Genomic DNA, 19920 nt, shown 5'->3' with positions numbered 1-19920 from the left:
TGTGGTACATTTACACAATGGAATACTGTTCAGCCATTGAGAGAGAGAGAGAGAGAGAGAGAGAGAGAAAGAGAGAGAGAAAATCTTACTCCTTGTGACAGTATGGATGGACCTGTAAAACATTATACTAAGTGAAATGAGCCAGTCAGAGAAGGACAAGAATCATATAATTTCACTCATATGTGGGATCTAATGAACAAAATGAACTAATGAGCAAAATAAAGACAGATTCATAGATAGAGAGCAGGCTGACAGCTGTCCGGGATTGGGGGTTAGGGGATGGGGGAGTAGAGAGATTGAACAAAAAAGAAAAAACACATGGACCCTGATGTGCGGTGATTGCTGAGGGTAGGTTGGGATGTGGGGAGGTGTAGAAGAGTGTAAGGAGGGATAAATGGTGATGGATGGAGAATTGAGGTGGTGAACACACAATACAGTGTACCAATGATATGTTGTCGAATTGTACATCTGAAACCGTGGAGAATTGAGGTGGTGAACACACAATACAGTGTACCGATGATATGTTGTAGAATTGTGCATCTGAAACCTGTATAATTTTGTTAACCAGTATCACCCTCCCCCACAAAAAATACGATAAAAATCAAACTCTGAAATCTGTTCTCTTAAGCACATGTTATATTGCTGTTTGAATACTGCCTTAAAAATGAGAGCATGCTTATTAACATGATTCTTATTATAGTCATGGGCAATGTTCCAAAGCTGTTTGAGTAAAATCACTATTTTGGAAATACAGTGGATTTTTTCTCACTGCAAAATTATTAGAGAACTTTATTAAAGTTGACATTTTTCAGATATTGCAAATGCTCAAAATCAAATATTTATTATTCAATTTGTAGCTGTTTCCCCTAGGCAGGTATCCAGGAAAACAGGATTATTTCTAACCTGCCTGCCTACTAGCCTCGGGAAGGCCAATATTAGTTTTCTGCTCTCTTGGGGTCCAGTGATATAGGATAAGTGCCATTTACAAAGACTATATGGGGGAGCTTACATTTTCTAGAGATGAAGAATGAAAGTCAAGCACATTTTTCTGGAAGCAGAGTGCTCCTGAAGTACACTTCTCCACTCCCACTAGAAGCCCCCCTCCTCAGTCCCAGCCTGTCCCAGGACATTTCAGGGCCTGGTAAGGTGAGGGAAGGTAGCCCCAGACCTTGCCCTTACAATCCAGAGCCCTGGGAATGCCTCAGCCTGAGCCACATCAGCCAGGATGGCTAGAAGGACAGAAGGCTCTTTCATCTGTCATCAGAACACAGCAACAGGGAAAATGCCACTCCCCTCACACAGCTCAGATTGCCCTTCTGTGACTCTGCCACTCTCATCATCAATGGGAACTCACCTCAACTGAACACATTACTTTTAAAGGGTAACAAGGAGTCCACAATGTGATTTCTCCTAAGCTCAGCAGCTCACCAGGGCCAGTCCAGGGCCAGGTGCCTGGCCAGGCCAGCTCTGCAAGACACTGCATGATTAGGGACAGAATTAGACATGTAAAGGGAATGGACACTTGACCAAAGGGCAGATGTCAGGCTCCTCGTGGGGAGAGGCAAGTAATTAGGGAAGGACAGAGCCCACTCCAGGGGCTGCTCCATTTCCTGTCCCTCAGGGGTTCCTCACCAATCAGAAAGGAGAATTCTTTAACAACAGTACCCCACCCCCTGCTCCACAGCCACCAAAGGCTTTCCAGCAGGTGGTGAGCAGAGCTGAAAGGGAAACAACAACCCCAGGCAGAACCAGGGACACAGGAGCTCTAGGACCCTGCCCTGGGTACAGAATTCACCTGCTTGGCAAGGTAGGACAATTTCACTCTGAGCCAAGGACCCAGTGTGCTTCACTAGCTGGCTTCTGGGCCAGCAGGAAGTGAACCGCTGGTGCTTCACCCACTGATAAGGTCTTACCTGTACAGGAGAGCACCTTAGTGTTTACAGGTGTACACAATGTGGCCATTTTGTGGCAGCATCTCTGTCCTCGGGCCCCTTCACATGGGGGATATTGGCCTCAAGTGGGAATCCTAAAATCAGATACTTCCATGGGGCTCTGAACCAATCCCTGCATTTCCTGGTAAGCCACCTAAACTGATCTGAAGGAACTGTGCTTACCTGAGCCATATTCACTCATTCATTCACTCACCCTTACTTATTTTATTGGATATTAAAATGTCAAGCTTGTTTTAGAAAAATGTGGAATGCAGAAATATATAAGGAAGGCATTGAAAATCATCTGTGGTCCCACTATTCACTGCTCTAAACCTGGAGTTTTTCCCCCTATGGATGTGGGGTTATTTTTTAATATATACATTCCATACTGTTTTATATACCACTTTTTCATTGGATTTTCTTAAGATAAAACCCCAGAGTTGAAATAAACAGGTAAAAGAGATGGGCACTTTTAAGACTCCTGCCCCCCTAGCCGGTTTGGCTCAGTAGATAGTCTGCCTGTGGACTGAAGGGCCCAGGCTTGATTCCAGTCAAGGGCATGTTCCTCAGTTGCAGACTGGATCCCAGGCTCAGGTGGGAGGCAGCCAATCGATGTGTCTCTCTCACATCAATGTCTCTCTCTCTCTCTCTCTCTCTCTCTCTCTCTCTCTTTCTTTCTCAAAAATTTTTTTTAAAAATCAATGGGAAAATATCCTCAGGTGAGGATTAACAACAACAAAGACTCCTGCCAATTTGCAGTCTCATCTTGAAGCCTTCCAGGAGACAATTATACACACTCCTCTAGTAACCTGTGAAAGTACTTATAAAAGTACTATGTTCGAGGAATGCTTTTATCAGTAATTATAGAGATAATAATTCTGATGGTCGCTTCCAGGAAGTTCTTCCTGACTTCTGCACTAAATCCGTTCTGCTAACGTAACTGCACACCTGTTCATTCTAGTCTTGGTTTCAGTGGAAATAAAAACAGCCGCTTCCTATTGCACCTGAGCTCCCAGGAACAAAACTGTTGTCTAATCTCTCCACACCCTCTCAGTGTCCTCTGATACTGGCTTTGCTCAAGGCCAACTGCGACTCACAGGACTTTTCTCCTGTATATGTCCCCAACCTAACGTCCCTCACAGAAAGCCCTCCCATGATAGAGGTATCTCTGATGAAGGCCAAGCAGAGACAAGTATAGAGATTATCTCACTGGCCCACAAGCAACACACTCCTATTTATATACTCAAGACTCAGTGTGGTACTACACTGGAGTGCTGATTCATGGCTTATTGGTTGAGCTGTATTTGACCTTTACTGTAAATAAGTAAAAAGAAAAAAGTTAATATTGTCCACTTCAGAATCTTTTGGGCTTTTCACCAAGAGAAAAATTTTCTTCTATGAATGGATCCCAGATTTATGGGTTCTCATACGAATATGAGTGTGGAGAAGAGAGAAGATTGACTTTCATGATTTGTGAATCTAAAATGAGACGATTATGGCCAATATCTTGAAGTCATCACCTAGGAACTGGCCTTTGGCTTTTGATAGGATGTGCCTTTCTAATGATAAAATAATAAGACTATGGCATTTGCTGGGCACTCACCACATGCCAGGCACCATGCTAAGCATTTTGCTTATATTCCTTTAATTTCTCACAGTAACTATGAAGTAGGTACTATGATTACTCCACTTTTACAGAGGAGAAAACTGAATGACTGAATGTACATGTGCTTAGTTTTTTAAAAGTAAGAAGCAGAATGAGAAATACAACACAATGCCATTTATAAAATTAAAAGACATGCATATAAAACAATACATATTTTATAAGGATACAGGTAAATGGAATATCAAGCAATGTTAGAGTGGTTATTTACAGAAAAGAGAACAGAAGTGCAAAATAGGGATAAAAGGGAATAAATAGATAACAAGAGGGGCCTTGCCCACAAATATGAAGACAATTAGCCATGAACTGAGCAGTACAATGCCTCAACACTCTGCACCTGAAGTCCAACTAAAAAACAAATTACCCTAAAACTTTGAGCAGGGAGGGAGGAATCAATGGCTCCAGGGTACAGGGCCAGAGACCTAGATGTCTTACACCTGTCTCTCTGCAGCAGGGCTCAACTAGTCTGTGAATCTTCAAGTCTTGACAAGATATCTGCTACAGAGCTAAACCTTTTTAGGTTCCAGCATTTTGCCTTCAGCAATTACACTGTTTATCATTGACCTTGGGGAAAAAGTGGATTTCCTATGTTTTTAACATGCCAAACCTAAGTCTGAACTAAATAGCCAGCCATTCATCCATTTGTTCATCAAGTTCTCATTGAGTGTTTATTATGTGCCAGGTACTGGGCCAGGCAGAGGGCAAACAGAGTTGAACAAAACAGAACTCAGGCCTCCATGAGCTCCCAGTTAATGAGCCATTCCCTAAGCACAATCAGGCAGATCTCTCTTCCTGCTGGCCTTTTGCAACCCCACTGTCAGAGCACAGATATGCAGCTAAACTAGAATAAGAATTTCTTACTGGCATTTCTTAAGAAGATTTAGATTTCCACAAAGAAATTGTGTTCTAAAGGCTGACAACACTCATTTTCATTATGGGGAATTTCTTTCCCTGTAGCTAATCTTTCAAAATGGGTTGACCAAGAAGACCAATGCATATAACAAAACCCTAGTAAATGTGGTAAAGTCACAGGAGGTGAATATTTTAGAGACATATCAGGAAGGAGGTCCTTCTATAGATGAGATTGAAATGTTGAAATGGTTTTCTAGTGTGGTGTTAAGGAAGCCACATCCCTAGGAGTTCAGTTTTGGTTTACACTTCTGTGGAGTCTTACTTACCTCAATAGTTTTACAGGTGTCCTCCAACTGGCTGATCACTCCCTGGACTCGATCATTGCTTCCCACAAGGACAGCAATGCCATCACTGAGCTCAGACTAATGAAGAGAAAAGAGGGGTGCAAGATCTTAGGGGTTTTCTAGTCAGCACTGATTGTGAATTAATCATAGTGTTGTCCTCATGGGTTCTTAACCTAGGATCTATAAAACCCAAAGGAGGAACAGAGAGTCTCAGGAGTTCTGTGAACCTCCTAATCTTGTAAGTAAATTCTGTATGGATGAGTATAGAAATGCATTTGTGTGGGAAGAGGCTTCATATTTTTCATCAAATTCTTACCAGATTGTGACCCTGTTAAAAACATTAAGAATGCTAATTATAGGCCATAGGTAGAGAATAGCATATTCAAGCTAAAGAATTCTAAGTATTGTTTATAAATTGAATGGAGTCCAATATGTGACATCAGAAACAGAAAATAAATGATTTTCCAAGTGCAGCTGAGGATTAGTTTTACTAGGGAAATGTATATAGTGACTACTCATTCATCTATTCACTTATACTTATTCAACATATACTTATCATGCACCTTCTATGTGCTAGGTGTACACATACTCGTGTACTAGACTAAGTCACTACAATGTAACTTGAAACTACTAACATTCAACTGGTTCTAGGGGAAATTCCTCTCAGACTCTTGACAAGAAGAGATTCCATTGTTTGTACTTACTCCCTTCCCAGGGTTGGCTAAGGAGCACAAAGGAACACAGAACGGGGAAGTAGGAGATCTACCTGCTTGGTCCAACTCTGCCTTTAACTTCTCTATGATGTTGGGCAAAATGTGCAATCTAATTTTCTCACATTTTAAGTGGCAAGAACAGTGGTTGTAAAAACAATTTAAAGCTGCAGAATGCTTTCTTCAAATGGAAGAAATGGATGAGAGTGGAGCTATTTTGGCCAAATAGGAGCGGGGTAAAAGTCCTGCCATCTATCCTTCTGTTCATCCCACCTGAGTCTCCAGGGCACGGAGGAAAGCAGTGTGAAACTGGTACTAGTCAGTTCTAGTACACTAAGACTAGGGGTGGAAGGAAAGGAGGAATAAATCACAAGTAGAATAAAAAATAAATGTTATAGACATCTTATGAAATACTGTTTTTTTAGCAGTTAGTACTCACTGGTGGGAATTGGTGGTGTTTAAAAGTTTGGCTTCCAAATTTGATCCTCAGTAAAACACTGAGCAAATGTGGAATCTATGATTCTAACAGGAAAAAAAAAAATCAAGGTGTGGAGCTGCTCAAATTCTAGGTGTCTAGAGTGGCTACACCTATTTGAGCACGTGACTCCACATTTATTTGGATCAAATGGGTAAGTTCCTACTTGTCCATGGGTGAGACCATATTGGCAGGTTAGTGGTAAACTGGGGGAGATGCTGCATTTGGTCAGAATGAAAGGACTGAGCCTGAGGCCCTGGGGTGGGGGCACTCAGAGGAGGCCTTTCCTCAACTGGCCTAGGGCAAAAGGCTAAAGGTGGGTTTCACCTAGTGTTGAGGGCCCGCCCAGCAATGTTTTATTTATTTTTTAAATATGTTTTTATTGATTTCAGAGAGGAAGGGAGAGGGAGAGAGAGAGAAAGAGAGAGAGAGAGGAGAGAGAGAATGAGAGAAACATCAGTGATGAGAGAGAATCATTGATCAGCTGCCTCCTGCATACCCCACACTGGGGATCGAGCCCACAACCTAGGCATGTGCCCTGGACTGAAATCGAACCCAGGACCTTTCATTCTGCAGGCCCACGCTCTATCCACTGAAACAAACCAGCTAGGGTCCAGCAATGTTTTAAATTGTTCTTAAAGAAATGCCATTCATTGTATCTCTCCTGTACTAGGAGTGGAGGAAATTGGGGGCCGGGTGGGGGGGAGGGGGCGCGAAGAAATCTTTTGTTGGTAAATGAAGAAAAACATTCTGTGACTGGAGTAAAAAGGTATTTTTTTCTTTTCTGTAGTCTGAACTTCAAATAATGTTTGAGCAGCTGGAGCTCAGATTCCCGTAACTCTGTTCATCTCCAGAAACCTCTAAAGGGTGCAAAAAACAGCAACCCTCCCCACTCCAATCCCCTTCTTGACTGCCCCCCTCCCCCGTCCACCCGACTCCTGCATCCCTTCCCTCTCTGGCCTTCCCCACCACCTCCAGAGACTCAAACGTGAGGTCATGTGCATGCAGCATCCCTTCCCACGGGACCCTCCATCCTTCCTGTCTCAAGGGGCTGCAGAGGAGGGACAGGGGAGAGTCCATTACCTTCTGCCTCTGGAACACGTGAGTGAGGGGAGCCACCTGGCAGTCCTTGTGTGCCCCAAAGATCTTGCACAGAGAGCAGGTGGGCACCTCGCAGTTTAGACAGTAGATGTTGATGCGCTCTTCTTCATGCTCCTCGCACCTGGGCTGGTCGGACTTCTTTTCCGGTCTGGGAGGAGGTAGCAGATAAATGTGTCAGCTCCCAATGGGGCAGAGCCGAGATGGGTGATCAGCATCGCAAATCCCAGCTAGCCCCTGTACTCAACAGCAACCCATTCCAGAGGGCTCCCAGAGCCCTCCAAATTCAGTTTCCTTACAGTGATGTGCCTGGGGTGGTGGAGAATCTGATCTGTAGCATTTGCCAACTTCCGTGGTGTTGAGTATTCCCAGCATGGCAAATTTCAAGTTATAGGGTGTGTGTGTGTGTGTGTGTGTGTGTGTGTGTGTGTGTGTGCGATCAACCAAAGGACTTGTATGCATGCATATAACCATACCAATGGACACAGACAGGAGGGGGTGAGGGCATGTGCTGGAGGGTGGGGGTGATGGGGAGAGGTCAATGGCAGGGGAAAAGGAGACATATATAATACTATATGTAATACTTTAAACAATAAAGAATTAAAACAACAACAAAACTAGTGCAATTCCTGAAAGTTAACACTGGGCTCATGCATTAAGAGCATGCTCCAGCACTGTCTCCAAAGCCCACTATTTTCAAGAGAACTCCTGCCATTAACCCAGAAAGTTAAATGTAAGTAACTTCCTGAAGACTTGGCAGTAGTTAGGAGTGGGCAGTATGTGCTCAGGGAATGTGAACAATTATAATGAATAGGCAATAAGAAAAATGCAAAATGCTGTTCTGGGACATGGTGAGCATTGGAAGTACAAATCTCACAGGTAATCCCCAAGTTTTAGTTTTCCCAACAGGTCAGCAGCTAAAACTGGACATGGTGAGCATTGGAAGTACAAATCTCACAGGTAATCCCCAAGTTTTAGTTTTCCCAACAGGTCAGCACCAGCTAAAACTTTTCGAGCTACAGCAGGTAATAATGGAGCATCGGATTTGTAAATGCTAGAGAGAAGATGAACAAGCAATAAAGAAACCATGAGGGAAGGGTGACAAGTCATTGCTACTTATGGGTAACCTGTTAGCTGTGCAATCACCTGTAGTGTCCCAAATTCACAGCGCATGATAGCACCCTGTATATTCCCCTAACCGTCAGCATGGCTTAGATGTTATGATCAAGATAAAAATTGCACCAAGTTGCCCTAGCTGGTTTGGTTCAGTGGACAGAGTGTTGGGCCACAGACTGAAGGATCCCAGGTTTGATTCCCATTGAGGGCATATGCCCAGCTTGTGGGCTTGATCCTGGCGGGGGGGGGGGGGGGGGGGGAGAGAAGCAGCCAGTCAATGATTCTCTGTCATCATTGATGTTTCTCTCTCTCTCTCTCTCCCTTTTACTTTCTCTCTGAAATCAATAAAAACATATTTTTTTAAAAAATTACACCAAGTTGTAGTGCTTTAGGCTCCCTCTGGTGAGAATGGTGGGAGGTGTGGATGTAGCCAACTCACACAAAAATCTGGAATTTTTATATATCTTCTCTAAAGACTGAGGCTGTTGATAGGTATTTGAAAAATTTAAATACAAACCCAAACCTTGCCGAACATATGGTTATTTAGAAGCATGTCAGATTTGGAACTGAATATTTTTTAGCTGTTATCAAGATCTACTTTAAAAAAACTGCAGGTTTTGATGGGCCATGATATCAACATAGGGGGTTATGACCAGCATTGTTAAAATAAAATAGAATAGTTGGGTTCATCTCATTCTGTATATCCCAGGTTATTCCAGAGTCACCTAATATATCCTAAGAGTCAGGATTCTGAGCTGATAAGGCTTCCAGCTTCTAGGGAACAACTGGGTTTCTGCCCAAATATCTGTCTGAGCCCTTTGTGCAACCTGTAGTTTTGTTACCAAATAAAAATGTCCCAACGGCAAGTCTCAAGTTTAAGAAACAACAGCATAAAAAGAATTCAATAATCACAGAAATACCCTTAGTACACTCAGCTATGAGCTTCATTGCTGGACATTTGGTTCATTGCTTTTATACAATTTGCTCACCTGGACACTATTTTTGACACATGTACCACACAGACTTTATAGTTAACTAATGTGTCTTGTAGTTTTACTAATGCTACAAGTTTTAACATCTCCTCTTCTCTGGACTTCATAACAACTATTGTTATTTCACATGTTTCAAGGTCTTGCTGTGGCAAGTAGAAAAATGGAAAATTATTGCAATAACTAGAACATGTAGGAAGGTACTGTAGTAGGCATGGAATCAGTTATTATATAACCTTCCTTAATAACTGGTTGATAACTCATTGGCTGGTTAACTTTTTTAAAGAGATGGTGTGTGTATTTGCATTTTAAATTAATGAAATACAATGAAATCCAAGCAACAGTAACAATAGGTCTTTCCTTCTTCTCAAGAGACTTTTGACTCAAGGGAAATAGTCGACTACGTATATCTACAATATGTCATCAGCAATCATTCTTCTTCCCCAGTTCCATCTATATCCTGGTGCTATCGAATTTAGTTTTGAATCATAAGCAGAAACTAATAGCTATATAGTGATTATACTAATTATATGTTAGATTTATAAAGCAGCTTTCCTTCTAAGAGCGCAAGGCTCTCAGAGCATGCAGATGTCCCATAAATACATGCCTTCTAATTAGAATCACAATGAGGTCATTTCTAAATGGTCTTAATATTGCTATCAAGCTTTGTGGACCCGCCTGACCTGCATACAATTGAAGGAGGGCTCTTCATACCATGCCTTCTAGGAATGAATTCTCACAGTGTTGTCTTTAGAAAAAGAACTCTGTAGCCAATGTGATTTGATGAAGAAGAAGCCTCCTCCCCTTTAAATGATCAGATGTATATACTGCATATCAATCAATCAATAGGTAAATGTTAATAGTATGCAGTAAATACAATCTAGAGATAGGGAAACATAACCTGAACTCCATCTTTATTTTTCTCCCATGTCTCTACACGTTAAGTTGTGTAAGGCCAGGACTATTATCTTGCCTTGCAATTTCCAGAGTCAATTCCATGACATGTTAGAGAATTTTGTTTTTATTATCATCTAGATAATTTTAAGATGAGACTGTCTGAACTAGGAATGGACTATTGGAAAGGTGCCATTTCTGTAATTTCCTATAAAGTTTTATGCTATGAATTTTTGGCTATGTTGAATCTGGAGCTACAAAGATCCTGTGAAGTACAGAAATGTCCACACTGAATGTAATACAAAGCTTTGGGTGGAGCAGCATTATGCCTCTTTCAATGTCACCATTTGGAGTGGATTGGTGTTGAATTACTTCATTCTTAAATTGATACAAAAGCATGGTCACTATCTCCCTTCTCCCTTCCCATGAGCAACTCTCAATCCCACTGGAAAAGACTGACTTGGAAAAACATTTTGCTATGAAGCAATTAGCCTGTGATTGCTAAACAAGCATTCAGTGTAGTGACTCACTAAAACAACCAACCAAATAAATAAAAACAAGCTTCCAATGGGTTTGATACATGGAAGAACTATACCTGGTGGACTCCTGCTTGTAGATGTCAATGATATTTTCCACCAGCAGGTTCCTCTGAAGTCCATATATCCCATGTCTGTCCAAAACCACTTCATGCCTACAGGATGGGCAGCGGAATCGGCCTCCTGATGCCACCGTGGTGCCTCCTCTTGTGGGCAAGTACGGGTTAGAGGCCTGTTCTTGCCAAGCAAGAAAAGAGGAATTGAGTAATGCCATGGGTAGCTTTTCTGAGACGCCTCTTCATTCTCTGTTACTACAAACATCAACTTCTACTTTAAGCTTGCCATAAGATAATCCCGTAGGGCCTTATCGGCAAGTAGTCCTAAAAGACAGGCCCAGCTCCCACCCACAGTCAACTGCAATGTATCATTTTCACCGTGAGGTTATTTTCCATCCAGTGTTTTCATAACCGAAAGTTCCTAGCCAGAAACTCCAACATTAATGTATTGGATAGTAATTCATTTACAAATTTGAAACAGATTCCATTTAAAACACACACACACAAATTTGATTCGTAGCATTGAAATAAGAGGAGGCTAACAGCAAAGCACAAAGCAAATCATTAATTTTTTTTTCTTGAAAACGAATGCAGCCTTTTAAAGTTTTCTAAAGGAATTCACCTCAAAGTTAAGCACTTGATTCCAAGGAATCTATCCACCCCGACATTCCACACAAACCTACCTGGAAGATATCACTGGCACATTTCCTACACAGGTTATGCTGACAGGGAAGAATGACCACAGGCTTCGTGAACATCTCCAAGCAGATGGGACAGATGAGTTGCTTCTCCAAGTTGTCCATGGTCTGCTGCTCTTTGGAAAAAGACTTATAATTCAAAGATGCGCTCATCTCCTAGCCGTCACGGTGTGCACCGCCAGGGAAGGGGTGCTCCGAATGGTCTCTACAAGGGTTTCCTGGAAATAATTCCAAGGATTGTGTGATCAAGTGTCCTTCATGTTTCTTTTGGTGGAGGACATTGTTTCAGGCCCAGGTTTGGAGCGGGAGCTGGGGCTGTTTTTAGCAGCTGGGGTCACGTGACAGAAGGCTGACTTGTCCATATAAGCCAGTGACAGGAGGACAGATTCTGACAGGTGACAGAGAACAGGAGCCAACATTCCTACCCCAGGGAGTGAAAAGAGTGAGTGGGAAGGAGGATTACACACTCCATTTAGACGGGGTTGTGAGGAGAAGGAGGTCGAAGCAGACAGTTGTCAACAACAAATGCGAATGAGTATGCTGAGGAGTCACAGAGCCCTGCCCTCTGTGAGTCTTTGGTAAGGACATGGTGACGGGTTTCTCCAGGACCGGGAAAAATGCAGCCCAGGCAAGAGTATAACTGTATAGTGAATGCCATTTCTGTCTTGAGAACTTAGAAAGTGAGTTATCCAAGTAGCATGATCATATCATCTCAGGTGAAAATATACCTTGAAAATCATTATCCCAGCTTCACAAGGACAATCATTGAAAATACTTGCTCAGTGTTAAATATTACATCTTCACAAGGGTTGTGGTATGGAAAACATTCTAACTTAAAAACTGATTTCAAATCTTTTCACTATAAAAGTGTCTACAAAGTTAAAAAAAAATCAAATAACAGTGGATGTTTCAATTATTTTTAAAAGCTGTGTAATAAAACTCCAGTGTGTTCTTTTCTGTTTTACATTGCTTTTCCTCTTCCTTAACCTTTTGTCATCCTGTACCCTCACTCTCACCCCTATACACACCCCAAAATACAAAGAAAATGGAACAATCTTTAAAAGGTTAAAGCAGTTTGCAATGACTGTCAGTAATGAGGTAGTAACTGGCACCTGGGGTAGACCCATTATCTCATTTTGATATATGACGGGGGACAGATATCAGTGCCATTGCCAACTGAAGGGAAAATGAAGTCCTGCTTCCATACCTGTTTCTTATCTGGTCTGAAATACCTACACCTCTTTGCATTTGCTTAGTCCTCCAAGTTGATTTTTTAAATGCTAGTTTCCTGGTGGTTTCTGATATTCTTGGTCTGTTCTGTTATTTGCCAAGATTTTGTGAAACAACTGTTTCATTAATATATATTTCATTAAAAATTTTAAATTATATTAAAAATGAAAAAGAAATACATGTCTATTTTTTTATGTGATGAATTTGTAGCTTCATTCCTCTTTGATTTTAAAAACCTCAAATAATGAAGATACTTTGTTAACATATCCCTGATGTGCACTTAATTACCGGTACAGACTATGTAGGTGTGACTGGTTAAGTGTGGTCTTAATGCTGTGTTTACTGAGAGCTTATTGGGAATCTAAAAAGCTCCATTAACTAATAATAAGTTATATATATTCATAAACATATCAGGGATCTTTGGAGAATTTTGTTATTCTTTTCAATATCTATTTAGCAACTATAGTGAAGAAGGGAATTGGTAGAATCTTTTTACTGTTTTAATTCAGTTCAGTCAGCCTGGGCAGTTAATTGTGTTTATTATTGTGTGAGCTATGAAGGTCTGAGCGCAATAAAAGAAAGTTTCTACTCTAAAAGCCCTTGCAACCTAAAAAAAAAACAAAACAAAAAAAAACACTTAGCCCAGCTGGCATGGCTTAGTGGTTGAACATCAATTTATGAACCAGGAGGTCATGGTTTGATTCCTGGTCAGGGCACATGCCCAGGTTGTGGGCTCTATCCCCAGTGGGGGGAGAGGTAGGGGTATAGGAGGCAGCCAATCAATGATTCTCTCTCATCATTGATGTTTCTATCTCTCCCTCTCCCTTCTTCTCTGAAATCAATAAAAATATATTTTAAAAATAATAATAAAGAAAAGCACTTAAACTAATGATATACTATAGTATAGCAGAGTCTGTCCTTATAAGAGGAATTCATTCTTTCAAAAAAACATTCATTGAGTGTTTATCATGTGATTCCATTGTGCTGGGCTCTGGGGATTGAAAGACGAAGTAGACACAGGTCATTGTCCTCAAGGAGCTCAGTCTAACAGTAGAGATGAGGCATGCATATGCAGAACCACAGTATAAGACAACATGTTATAAAGAGCTACAGAATTTCAGAGCTGGAGGAGTTAGGAAGACTTCATGGGTGGGGTAGCATTTGAATTGATCCACTGAGGAATTTAGGTGGGTCATAGGTGGGGCTTCTTAAGAGAAGGCACAGAAGCAAAAACTGTGAGCACAGGAGAGCTGGGAATGCCCAGAGTTGTATGGTGCTTTGGGCTGGAGTACAGAGCATAGTGCTGGCTCATTGGCAGGCCAGGCACACCAGGCTAAAGAGTTTTCAACACTTAATAAATTAGACAACAGGAAATGTTAAAAGTTTCTCAGAGGGATGTTTCCATGAGAGCTGTGCATTGGTTAGATTATAATCTCACAGTGGTGGTTGGAACAGATAAAAGTGACGGTGACCTGGCTAAAGACCAGATGGGAGGTTGTTGCCAATAGCCTGGGTGAAAGGTCACAAAGCCCTGGCACCAGGCGATGGCAGTGGGGAAGGAAAGGAGGAAATGGACTCTGGGTTGACTACAAAAGTAGAACTCACAAAGATGACTCAGATGCCCTGAGTCTGAGCAACGAGCAATGATATGGGAAGCTGCACAGTGAGTCAGAGACAGGCCTCTTCAGCACTGATGGCCTCCTCGCTTTGTGATCTCAGGGGACTGACCTCACCTAGCTGGATTTCAGTTCTCTTGTCGATAAGTGAGAGTACTTCAGAACCTAATTTAGCAGCATGAGTAAGGAAACCCCCCTCCCCTCTGAAACAGTATTAATTTTGACATAGAGAATCCCCAATTTGATTACTTAACATAGAGTTGATCCCTATCCTCTCCTCTTTTTCCCTCTGCTCCTTCTTGCTCTCTGCCTTTTACTGTTTCTTAGAATTGCCTCTGGAGGCTACACAGGAAACTAGAAAGAATCCCATAGGAATATGAATGAAGTTGATGGGTAATTATTTCCTTTTCCTCCTCATCTAATTTTCTCCATTCCTCCATCCTCTCTACTCTCAGAGACCAGCAATCTATACGGTGGGCATGTGAGTTGAGAATGGGACATGGCAGTAGCACTCTATTCTAGGGAGGAACCAAAAATTTTTAGTCCACTCGCAAATCATTCACAGAGTCTAGGAGACAGGTAGAATTCCAGAACTGAATCAGAATTAAAGTCTGGTTCAAGTCATTGGGATTTGGAGTGGACTTGGGCCTCCACAGAGACATGAAAACCAGCCTAATCTCCTGAAGGTATCCTGGACTCTATAGGAGTTGGTGCATGACTTCCTCCCCCTTTCCTACCCCATCCCTCCCCACACTAGGACAAGGGGTTGAAGCCAAATGGGAGCAATTAGTTGAAAGCCCCAACTTCCCCTCATGCCTGAGTCTCACTAGACTGGGGCAGGAGTATGTTTAGACATTTAGAAGCTGAAGCAAAACCACCACTGCTCTCACCTCCTCCAGCAATTTCCCAATACCCAGGTAAGTCAGAGGACGAAAGATGGGGGGTCTCTAAGAACCTGAGTAATTCATCAAAAAACAACAACAGAGAACTTATGGTCAGATAGAGCTAAAGGGAAGTAAAACATAGATACAGTTTGAAGTAAAGCAGCAAGGCAGAGAGGCCCTGGTGGTGTACTGGGCTGCATATCTGGCACTTCGGCCAGATGGGGCATGCTGTGCTGTCTGTTCCTAAAACACATAGATAGGAAGGTACTGACATCAGGCCAGGCCTTGAGATATAGTCTCATGGCCCCTTCCTGGCACTCTGTACTCTCTGTTCCTAGAACATATAGATAGGAAGGTAGTCACTGTATGATGCTATACTGTGTCGAGAACTAATTATGTAAACAAGGCTTTGTAACTAACTTTGTGGTTTTTGCAAATGAAATTGCTGTAATTCCTATAGTCTGGACTGCAGTTCAGCCTTTGCTTCGGCAGGGTGCTGTAGCTGTAGTCAGCTGGCCAGCTTAATAAAGGCTCTTAAATTTAAATTCTGAGTCGGTGGTCTATCTCGCTGAGTGAACCCATAACAGTGGAAGAGAAAACAAGAATTGCCTTATAACACGGACTCAACTCATGGCATCTAGAAAATACTTAACATTTTCCTCTGTCTACATTGTCAGTCTTTTCAGTTTAGCTGTCTATCTGCCAATAGACAGTTTGGATATGTGGTTTTTAAATTTTTAATGAAAAAAATTTACAAAATCTAAAATTAAAGAGAAATGAACTACTTTGAAAAGTACTTAGCAGAAGCCAACACTATGGCATTTCTTTCATTATATAGTTTGCAGACTTCTGGCTGAAAGCTTTTTTTTTTCATATTGATAATTACTCCTTTTCCAGATCTGTTGTTTATAAATTTTACTTCATCATAAATATCTCTGAGGAAATGTTTGAAAGCCAACATATTGTACTTCCCTCTGAATATTCCTTGGCATAATCCACATGCCAGAAATAAACAGTGACTACCAAAAAGGAGCAAATATTTTAGCTAAGGCTTTCCATTGGCATGTCTGAACGCCTCACCTTGGCTCCAGGCCCTCCTTGACTCCATCCTCAGCATATACAATCCCCCCCTACCTCCCTTCCACCCCAGTGTCCTAATTGATTTCTCTGAATTCACTCTTGCCTTCTGCAATCTATTTCTCATATGTCACTCCCTATTTAAATCCCATTAATGGTCTTATTACCCCTAGGATAAAGATATTAATCTTTCCTGTGGTCCCTAAGGCCTGATCTGGCCCTTACTTATCTCTCTGACCTAACTACCCAATAGAAATAAGATCTGAGTGATATATATGAGCTATATATATGATTTAAATTTCTAGTAGCCACATTGAAAATCAGAAACAAATAGAATTATTGCATTAATATATTCTATTTAACCCCCAAACATATAAACTATTATCATTTCAACATGTGATCAATATTTTTTTAAAATGAGATATCTGTAGAGATAGTTTTACTTCTTCCTTTCCAATCTAGAAGTGTTCTACTTCATTTTTCTTGCCTTATTATACTCACTAGAAACCCTAGAATGGACATCCTTGCTTTGTTCCTCATCTTAGGAGAAAAGCATTCATACTGTGAAGTATAGTGTTAGCTGTGTTTTTCATTGATGCCCCTTATCAGTTTGAAGAAGTTCCCTTCCCTTCTAAGTCTACTGACAGTTTTTAAAAATCTGGAATGGATGTTGAATTTTGTCAAATACTTTTCAGCATCTATTGAAATGATCACGTGGGTTTTCTTCTTTAGTCTGTTTAGTATGATGAATTAATGTTGATTTTGGAATGTTGAACCACTTTTATATTCTTGGAATAAATTCCACTTTGTCATGAATTCCATTTCACATCCAAGTTACTGATCCTGAGATCTTGTTTGAATTCTTGCTCACTCATCTGCCCTAAACATGTGTTCTCCACCTTGATTTTGGGTGCATACCTTCCCATTCTTTTGACTTATTGCTCATTTTTTGTTCTTTTAGTAATTTATAGTTTCACTGCCAGCTCCTCCTGTCAGCCATATAGAACACCCAAAACTTGGGACATATCATCTGATAAAATGATACCCTAACTTTGTAATTTGTTTTCCCCAAAATGATGAGGGTATATTTTAAGTGAATCACTATACATTTCATTGAAAGACTTTATTGAAAAGAATAAAATGAGATAAAAAAAACAAAACACTGTCCTAGAAAATGAAAGATATACCAATAAAATACAACAGATTGTACACATTGGTAACAAAAATGTACAGGTTGCCTAGAACCCTAAAATGGACATTGGATAAAAGAATGATCATTTGTTAATTGTAATCCTCAAAAACAAATAATACCTCCGCCTTTGTCTAGAAGATTTATTTTTGTGTTTAGAACTGCAGTATGAGTTCAACAGTTTTTTTGTGGCTGTCGTCTAGAAAATTAGGGTATGGAGAACTTATTGCCAGAAGAGCCTTTGTGTGTATTTTGCTCAATCTCTGAACCTTTCAGTGAGTGTATGTGTGTTTTTGTTTAACTTTCCTCTAATTAGTCCCCTTGGTGCTGATCTCTCTTTAACTCTCCACAGTTATTTCCCAGGAGAAAAATGGCATTAGAACTCTCCTCCATCAGCAAGCGCTGGGTTCAGGCCGTTCTCCATTTGGTCACCTCTCCTAGGTACACATTACCTTATATTCAGATTTGCCCAGAGCCAGCCACCTCACTGTACACAGTTGAGATGGAGCAGAATAGTCCTCGCTTCCACAGCTCAACCTAAATTTAAAGTAGTCAGCGCACTTTTCCAAGTTCTCTGTTTTTTGTTTGTTTTTTGCTAGTGTTTATTTTCCATCTGTCAGCTATTCTAACTACGGGCAGCTTAGTCCTGGATGAATCCCTGGAAGTGCAGCCATCAATCGCAAAGGAATTGAAATGGCAAGATGTGACTGCAATCTGTCACCATTTTAGGAGAGAAAAAAACAAAAAACGATTTCGTGAACTTCCCAAATAAGTGGGTCTAAACTTTTAAAACTTGAAGGATAAACGTCGTGCAACCATAACCCTTGTCTGAAAGTTTTATAGAGGGGTAACTTCAAACTAAGCTGTACCCTTCACTTGCCCTATGGCTGACTTTCAGCAACATTTTGAGAATCCAGAGGGAAAAAAACGAGGTTAGAGGGGGGGAAAAAAAAACTGGAGGATGCGGGCATCGATCCCGCTACCTCTCGCATGCTAAGCGAGCGCTCTACCATTTGAGCTAATCCCCCACCGCTGGCTGAGGCGCCTTATCTCTTCCCCTAGAGAGAGGTCAGCATACGTAGTCACGAAGATAAACATACTTCGATCACATTCCTGACCTTCCTCACCACCGAGGCCAAAGAAACAAAACACAAGCGCCTCTCCTTCGAGCCGGAATCGAACCAGCGACCTAAGGATGACAGCGGGCTCGCACCTACAGTCCTCCGCTCTACCAGCTGAGCTATCGAAGGGAGCGAAGGAACTTTGTCCTGACTCTTCCCATAACTTCTAGATATTTCCTGACTTTAGTGTACTTTCTACCACGTTTCCTTCCTGATTTCCAGGTCCCTGGAGCATAAAACCTTCCACGCAGCCCTCCCACCTCCTCCGGCAGCCGGCGGCCGCTGGCAGGCGCTCGGGCGCCCGCCCTACCGGGGACGCAGAGGAGGCGGTCCGCGGCCCGGGAGCCGGCGGAGCGACCGCGCTGGCTTTCTCCGCGAGGCTCAGGGCCCGCACACGCCCAGGACGACCTGGACACACGCAGAAGGCTGCGTCCTGGCACCTCCGGCCGAGCGCAGACTCACTGCCGCGCTCGGAACTCGGACAGCACTGCGCGCTTCCGGGATTCGCAAAAGGCTTCACAAGGGAGCCGCTGCCGTGGGCCCAAACTGGAGCGCAAGCGGTAGAAATTCCAAATGTTCTTTGTAATGTAATGTATATTAGAGAAATGTAACCACGGAAAGGACTTGAACCACAGAAAGTTGGTGGAGGGAATAAAAAGAACGCTTGTCTCCTTCGAGCCGGAATCGAACCAGCGACCTAAGGATGACTCATGATCCGGAAATCAACTACAGTCCTCCGCTCTACCAGCTGAGCTATCGAAGGGACGGGCGACGGAGGTCCGCCTCCTGAGATTCAATATAAAAAGGAGCGCGCGCCCAACTTGAGACGGAGGCGGATCTGCGCAGGCGTAACACCGGGGCGGAGCGGGACGTGCTGCGTCGTTGTGCGCGTGCGCAGAAAGGTAGCACGGCTTTGCTGGCGGGAGCTCCGGCCTGGGGTGTCCAACTCGGGTGTCCGAGACGTGTGGTGCCAGGACTCAGGGACCCCGACGCCAGCCCCGCGTGCCTGGCGCCCTTTTCCTTTACTGCCGCCGGTCGGGCGGTGACCGCCTGATAAGGCTCACGACTCTATGGTCTGTATGCCCCGCCCCACCGCTCCCCTGCGCCAGGGGCCAGTGGCGCAATGGATAACGCGTCTGACTACGGATCAGAAGATTGTAGGTTCGACTCCTGCCTGGCTCGGCGTTTTGTTACCTCCCGTTTTAAAACCACAGATGATCACAACAACCCCCCACACTGTGTCCCCCTCCCCGAGAGCATGACTATGGCTTTCTCTGGCTCCTCCAAACCACAAATGCCCAGAGTGGTTTACGGCACTTTGGCCCTTCGCACCGTCGGCCTCAGGAGATGCTGAGAGCTGGGGACACGGACGCGACCCCGAGGCCAGCCGCCCTGCGGGCCGTGGAGGACAGAGGGGCCGCCCCCGCGGGCCCAGGTGGGA

The 19920-nt window shown here is 42.7% G+C and overlaps 1 protein-coding gene and 4 non-coding genes across 6 annotated transcripts in view; 1 reads left to right on the top strand and 4 right to left on the bottom strand.

The window, feature by feature from the left end:
• Positions 1-18508, bottom strand: part of TRIM55 (tripartite motif containing 55) — a 29793-nt gene extending 11285 nt beyond the window's left edge. For both annotated transcript variants that reach the window (XM_014541013.1, XM_005867926.2), the window contains exons 1-5: positions 18459-18508; positions 11348-12026; positions 10668-10840; positions 7059-7224; positions 4773-4868 (exon numbers count right to left, since the gene is read on the bottom strand). In XM_014541013.1, the coding sequence (XP_014396499.1) occupies positions 4773-4868; positions 7059-7224; positions 10668-10840; positions 11348-11515 (603 nt within the window). In that variant the 5' untranslated portion in view covers positions 11516-12026; positions 18459-18508. The remainder of the gene's footprint in view (positions 1-4772; positions 4869-7058; positions 7225-10667; positions 10841-11347; positions 12027-18458) is intronic.
• Positions 18314-18386, bottom strand: TRNAA-AGC. Its single transcript has one exon. It is a non-coding gene; the product is annotated as a tRNA-Ala (tRNA).
• Positions 18509-18519: 11 nt separating the features above from the next.
• TRNAY-GUA lies at positions 18520-18608 on the bottom strand. Its single transcript is given in 2 exon segments — positions 18520-18555; positions 18572-18608. It is a non-coding gene; the product is annotated as a tRNA-Tyr (tRNA).
• Positions 18609-19148: 540 nt separating this feature from the next.
• TRNAY-GUA lies at positions 19149-19242 on the bottom strand. Its single transcript has 2 exons — positions 19206-19242; positions 19149-19184 (listed from the first exon to the last, which is right to left on the bottom strand). It is a non-coding gene; the product is annotated as a tRNA-Tyr (tRNA).
• Positions 19243-19588: 346 nt separating this feature from the next.
• TRNAR-ACG lies at positions 19589-19661 on the top strand. The gene has a single exon. It is a non-coding gene; the product is annotated as a tRNA-Arg (tRNA).
• The last annotated feature ends 259 nt before the right edge of the window (positions 19662-19920 follow it).

This window comes from Myotis brandtii, unplaced genomic scaffold (assembly GCF_000412655.1).
Source record: "Myotis brandtii unplaced genomic scaffold, ASM41265v1 scaffold254, whole genome shotgun sequence".
NCBI lineage: Eukaryota > Metazoa > Chordata > Mammalia > Chiroptera > Vespertilionidae > Myotis > Myotis brandtii.
Note: the sequence above shows the minus strand (reverse complement) of the source record. Positions and strands in the feature narration are given on the sequence as shown.